At 39.4% G+C, this 7,130-nt stretch overlaps 1 protein-coding gene across 1 annotated transcript; it reads right to left on the bottom strand.

Annotated features, from left to right (window-relative positions):
• Positions 1-1,549: 1,549 nt before the first annotated feature.
• On the bottom strand, positions 1,550-3,312 carry LOC114473624 (tripartite motif-containing protein 16-like). The gene has a single exon (XM_028463374.1). It carries the CDS (start codon positions 3,262-3,264, stop codon positions 1,606-1,608), a length of 1,659 nt encoding a protein of 552 aa, XP_028319175.1. The 5' UTR covers positions 3,265-3,312; the 3' UTR covers positions 1,550-1,605.
• Positions 3,313-7,130: the final 3,818 nt, after the last annotated feature.

Below are 7,130 nucleotides of genomic sequence, written 5' to 3'. Positions count from 1 at the left end.
GTGAGTCCACGACCTTGGTCCTTAACCCGGTTTGTTTGATAGTACTGACTTTTTACAGCAGGGGTCACCAATCTTTCTGAAACTATGATTATAATATTATAGCCTACTGTATGTAACATACCACAGTCCATACACCATACAGTATCTGCAACACTTGAAACATTTCATGTAACGTTTCAGTGAAAATAAACATATAAAGATGGTATTTTAATGCTAAAACTTTATCATGTGCAGCAGTGTTTATCTGTCATATGTATTTATATTTGTGAGTTTGAATCCTAGAAAGTAAATCAGGTTTTAGATGGAGCTCATAGGTGACTAGAGCTCCTGAGGGCCCCTCACATGGTCCACATGTGTGTTTTTCTCATTTTGTGTTTATTTGTGGTTTTGTGTGTTTTTAATGTCATTTTCTATATTCTTTCATTTCATGTGTTTTTGTTGTTGTCTTGTGTGTTTTGAGCAGGGTTGGGGTCAAATGCATTCTTTTCAATTACAATTACGTCTTCAATTATCCATGTTTAATTACAATTAATGACCCTTTTATAAATAACCCCATAAAACCTAACCTTCCTCTTGTGTTTCTCTCTCTGTTAGCATCTCTTATGATAACGGGTCAGTTTTGATCCATGTCTGAAATCAGTTGTAAAACACACACACAAAAAAACAAACATCTATCATCTAGGGTTGTTACGATACTAGAATTTCAAACTCGATATCAATATTTTTTTTTAGAAATATCAATATTTAAAAAAAAAAATAAATAAATAATACAAAATAAATACTAATAAATGAAATAATTAAAAAATTAAACAGAAATGTATGTCAAAAATGAAGTAAGATACAATTAAAAGGTAGATTTAAATTTTAATGACATTGATTGTTCTGACTGCTCCTTTTTAATTATTTATGTCATATAAAAATGTATGAGAACAGCATTAATGTCACATTCATCCAATTTCCCCTCAGGGATCAATGGTTTACTGAATCTGAGCAGGTTTATTGTTTAGGTTAATTTAAATTAAGTTTATCAAAACTTCATTTAAATGATACAGATGACATCATCCCAGACCATAATGATTACACAAAAATAAATGGACCCAAGGATGCATCAGTTATTTCACCACCAGAGGCCAGAATATTTTATAGGATCAGAAGTTATTATTATTGGTAAACTACCAATTACAAATCAAATATCTGAACTCAATTACAATTCAATTACAATTACATCAGCAACAGATGTTTTTCAATTACAATTATAATTGTCATAATTCAATATTATATTTGAATTAGCACTGCTATCTCCATTTATACAGTATGTGTGTGTGTATAACAACCTATATACTGTATATAATAAAACAGTTTAAAATCCTATCGTTTAAGGTGTAAAAGGACAATAACAACAACAAGTGACTTTATTCACTTTATTGGTTACAATTGATTTTATTCTCAGGGGGAGCGACAAAAAAAAAAAAAAGGAACCAACTATTTTTTACATGTGAAACCTAAAAACCATATTTTATGACAAATGCATTTACAGAATAAAAGCAGAAACCATACACAAATATATTGTGTGTGTGTGCGTGTGTGCGTGTGTGTGTGTGTGTGTTAAAGTTTACAGAGTTCAGCAGTAGTTCCAACATTGTAGTAAACACAGAGTCCGAGGTGGAGCGGCTCAGTGAAGGTGGTGCTCACTCTGTGGAGGAGAGTCATTGTGTCACAGACGCTGTAGAAGCTCAGAATACCTGCTGTGTGATCCACGTACACTCCTATCCTGGAGGAATGAGGACCTGGGACTGTAGTGATGATGTTGTTGTGATAAAATGTGTAATTGTTTGTAGAACAGATTAAAGACCATGATTTGTTATTTAAACCAATTCCAGATTCATTCCCTGCTCTGCTGATACTCTTGTATGAAACAGCTACACAAACTCCTGTCCCTCTCCACTCCACCTCCCAGTAACAACGTCCAGTCACACTCTCTCTGCTCAGGACCTGACAATGATCAGTGAATCTCTCTGGATGAGGAGGATGACGCTGATTTCTTTTTATGAATGTTACTTTTCTGTTTCCTTCTGATAAACTGAGCTGAATGAAAGCTGTGTTTGGATCCAGAGTGATTTCCTGTGAATACTTTAAGAATCCAGCTCTGCTCGTCGGCTCTGGTTGTAAAACATCCACTCTCTCCACAGTGTGACAGACTTTGGTCCAGTCCTCCATCAGGACTTTGTGGAGATGTTCTCTGAGCTCTGACACAGCTGCTGTCACCTCCTCAAAGCAGTTCTCAGGACCTGTGATGATGGAGGAGTGTGTGGACACACTGAGCGCTGACAGGGAGCTGTAGCTGAGGACAAACTGGATGTGATCCTCAGTGTGGGAGAGCTGCTGCAGCTCAGCGTCTCTCTTCTTCAGCTCACTGATCTCCTGCTCCAGCTTCTCCTGAAGAGCTCGGACTGCACTCACTTCAGTCTGCTGCTTGGATCGGACCTCCTTCTTCAGCTCAGACCTTCTGTCCTGGAGGAGACGGATCAGCTCACTGAACATCTGCTCGTTGTGCTCCACTGTCTGATCAGCAGAGACGTTGATGGTCTTCACCTGCTGTTTCAGCAGCTCCACATCTTCCTCTCTGTCCTGGATGTTCTTCTGGATGTCAGCTCGACTCTCCTGCAGCTCTCTCTGCTTCTCAGTTCTTTCTGCTGCAGCTGAAACCGTGTCGTGGCCTTTATGTTCATCCATGGAGCAGAGAAAACAGATACACTGCTGATCAGTGCGGCAGAAGATCTTCATCACCTCATCATGACGAGAGCAGATCTTCTCCTGCAGCTTCTCAGATGGATCCACCAGCTTGTGTCTCTTGAATGCAGCAGATTCATGATGAGGCTGAAGATGTTTCTTACAATAAGAGGCCAGACACACCAAACAGGACTTGTAGGCCTTCCGTTTCCTTCCAGTGCAGGAATCACAGGCCACGTCTTCAGCTGTAGCGTATCTTTCAACAGCAGGAGCATCGTGACGTCTGCTCTTATTTATCTTCTCCACTACTTCTGCCAACATGGTGCTTTTCCCCAGGACAGGCCTCGGTGTAAACGCCTCTCTGCACTGAGGGCAACTGTAGCTGTTCTTCACAGCCTCTCCATCCCAGAAGCTGCTGATACACGTCCTGCAGTAGCTGTGTCCACAGGGAACGGTCACCGGCTCCTTCAGGAGGTTCAGACAGATGGAACAGGAGAAGGTCTCTCCGTACAGATCAGCTCCTTCCTGCGCCATTTCACAAGTCCCAGTGTAACTGCCTCTCCCTGAAAACCAGTCTGAGTGTCTGAGTGCAAAGCTACTTTACAGCATGAGTCAGCACTTCCTGGTTACACCCACAGACAAAGTGAAGATCTGAGGGGGTGGAGCCAAGAGCTGAGAGAGAATGTTGTTAATCCAGGAAATGAAGGTGTTTCACTGATTCTCAGTTTAAAGACACATCCAGCCTGGCTGGTTTTGCAGGTCCAGGGCTGAACCTATGTTCACAATAGTGTCTCTTCTTATTATAAAAAAAATAACGAGGGTGTTTGAAGCCATGTTTACTGTAATAAGTGAACAATAAAATTAGAATCAAGGCATTCAAATTCATCTTTACAAAAAAAGTGATAATAAACATTGGATTTTATGGTATTTTAATCCATCTTTACTCCAAAAGTGATGTTATAAATTAGATTTGATGGATTTAAACCAATGTGTACTATAAAAGTGAACCTATGTTTACATCTATCAGTTTTGTACCCATTTTTAAAACATCTGATTCAATGGATTTGAACTTACTTTTACGACAAAAGTGGTGATAAACATTTAATTGGATGGTTCTGAACCTATGTTTACTGCAAAAGTGAATTTAACAATATGATTTAAAAGGTTGAAGCCCAGTTTTGCTACAAAATTGATTAAAAACGGATTTTAAGGGATTTGAACCCATTTTCAGTCCAAAAGTGATGATTAAAAAACACATACTAAAAGTACATAATAAAAAAAAATCACTTATGCACAATAGAGCTAATACCATAGAAAATATTCATGAGGTAACTCCTTTGCTCCAGTTTTCTTTTTGTGACCAAAGCCTTCAAGGAATTCTGGGAAATCTTTGATTATTTTTCCAATTTAGATTTGATTTATATTACGGTTATGATTTATTCTGATTCTACAACGATTGAAATTTGCCAGTAATGATTATTGCCATTATAATTTCCCTATTTTTTCTCTTCATGTAGTGTTAACCTATGACCACATATATGTACCTTTACCAGCAACAACTGCATCTCTTTCACACACTACACCCAACCTGGCAATGCAGCATCAGCAGTTTTGCACCAAGATGTATTTCATAATCTACAGGTTAATCATTGATCTATCAGTCATATTTATTACTGTTCAATATTAACAGTATTAGTAGCACAGCTGTTTTCCACCTCCAAGATGGGGTCATAGTTGTTTTAAGTTCTGGGTGACCATCATCCACCTGCACTTTGTGTCAAGCTCCTGACTTGAACTGAGACAGTTCACCTGATTCAACAGTGAGTGTATCGGTCTGTTCGGTTTTTAATAATATCATCTTTAAAGAAAGATATCTTTACTTTTCCCATTTGTTTGTATGGGAGGTGCTAAGCGCCATTTTGGAAATCCGGTGAGCTCATACATCAGAGTTGTACACGATGAGAAGTACCGCTGTGAACACACAACGCTCGTTACTCGGCGGTCCCCCCTCCTCACCGAGGGGACTCAGGGCCGACCTGCTTCGTCCGGAGGGGTCCGGGTCTCACCCTCTCCCTGGATTTGGGCTGGAGGAGGGTCTTCTTCTACTTATTATTAGAGGTTGTAAATGAACAGATTGGTGCACTAGCGCCCCCTCAAACTGGGGTCAAAAGCTGGATTGTTAGGTTTCATTTCTGATAAACGTGACTGTGCCGTTCTCCTTCATTGATGATGTATTGCAGCCCACGTGCGCGATCAACACAAAATGCCTTCGCGATCGACCGATACATTGCGATCGACATATAGTGCACCCCAGCTTTACGGTGAGTCCACGACCCGGTTCCTAATCTAGATAATTTGAGTCCTGACTTTTTACTGTTGTTTGCTTTCTGACTTTTTACGGTGAGTCCAAGACCAGGATTGTTTGAATCCTTACTTTCTACGGTGAGTCCATGACCCGGGTGTTTAACTCAGATAATTTGAGTCTTGACTCTTTATGTTGAGTTCATAAGCCTGGTCCTTTAATCCAGATAGTTTGAGGCCCTACTCTTAATGGTGGGTCCACGACTTGAGTCCTGACTCTTTACGGTGAGTCAGAGATCGATAGTTTTCTGACTCTTTATGGTGAATCCACGACTCAGATCCTTAATCCAGATTGTTTCAGTACCGAATGTCTATGACCCAGGTCATTAACCTTGATCATTTGAGTCCTAACTGTTTCCTGGAAATCCTTAATCCAGATTGTTTGAATCCTAACTCTTAACAGTGAGTCCACAATCCTGGTCCTTAACCCAGATTGTTTGAACTCTGACAGTTTATGAAGAGTCTATGACCCATGATCTGATTGTTTCAGTACTGAAGGATTCCATGACCTGGGTCATTACCCTGGATCATTTCAGCATGAACTCTTTTCTGGAAGTCTGAGACCCGAAATCCTTAATCCCGATATCTTTTCTGACTCTATACGGGGAGTCCACTAGCCGAGTTCTTAACCCATATGGTTGAGTCCTGAGGTGTTCTTGTGGGTCAATTCTGCATCTGTTGAGTCCATGACCTGGGTACCTCACCCAGATTATTTTAGTCCTTATTGTAAGGGTCAATGTTTCTGGTTCTGGTTCTGGTACATGGTGAGTTTGCTGACTTTCAACCCTTTCTAACTGGCCTCTTGCTCACTGATTGGTCATTTCTCCATCTGTACTGAATGAGTTCATGTTAATAATTCAGTTCTGGACTTTCCTGGTGTGAAGGTGGAAGCACAGATGTGTGTTTTTGGCTCTGGTGAGAGTGAGAAATCTGTTTCTCTCAACAAAGCTGATCCCATTATTCTGTAGCAATACTTAAATCTACATAAAACTTAATGGCACAGCTTTATTCTTTGTTCAGAGAAAAGAAACAGGACGGGTCGATTAACTTGTGGCATTTTTATCCAAGCTACGCTAAAGAAAAAGGAGGAATAAAGTCTGTGGAAGGTGAAGAGGCTCAAAGCCTTTAAAATTGGTTTCTATAGACATTTATATTTAAAGTGTTGATGCTTGTATCCATTTGTTTCCACGTTTTAAAAACGCATCAACAAGTTCCTTAACGGATGAAGTCACACCGTAAAGCTTTGGACTGGATGCTCACATTTTTATTACTTGCTGTTAAAAAATAAAAAAAACACATCTGGCTTTTATGTGCAAACAAGTACATGAGTGAAGTGTGGCGCCTTTTTTCACATCGACAGAAATACACAAAGTGGGAAAATAAATATATTAGGGGACAGGATGGGGTGCGGCTGTGTTGGTCAGACAGGGGGAGGGGCCACATCCTCACTTACCAAACCTTAAAGGGCAGACGTGTAGTTTTCAATCTAGCTGGTTGGTTAATGAACTACTGTATCTGGGTTAAGGAGTCAAATGTTTGAACTGAATCAGGACTCTTGAATCCAGTGTCAGCGTTAACTAAGAGCTGCTAAGTACACAGACCACGTAAAGTCAGCGAAATCACTATAAACACAGCAAATTTAAAGAAGTCAGTTTGAATTATTTCACTGAAAGAATAAACAAATAACTAAAAAATAATACTTAGAGTAGTAATAGACGACGAGAATAAAATATTGAAATATCAATTTTTACAGTATTATAGGGCAGACATGGACAACTGGTGAACCAGGGGCCACATTGCTCTAATTTTGAGCAGTCTCTGAAGTTAATGTACAAAATGAGTTAAAAACGCATACAAAATTACAGAAATATACACTAGTTAACATCAAGAGTCCAAAAATACAAAACGACCTAATGAGAGAAAAATGATAGAATTACAAACCGACAACAAAAACACACAAATGGGCTCATAACACACAAAACAACAAAAATGTGAATGCAATAAGAAGAAAAAAACAAGACAATAGAAAGCGGAAAATG

Source organism: Gouania willdenowi, chromosome 12 (genome assembly GCF_900634775.1).
Source record: "Gouania willdenowi chromosome 12, fGouWil2.1, whole genome shotgun sequence".
Lineage (NCBI taxonomy): Eukaryota > Metazoa > Chordata > Actinopteri > Blenniiformes > Gobiesocidae > Gouania > Gouania willdenowi.
This window is presented reverse-complemented; position numbering and strand designations above follow the sequence as displayed.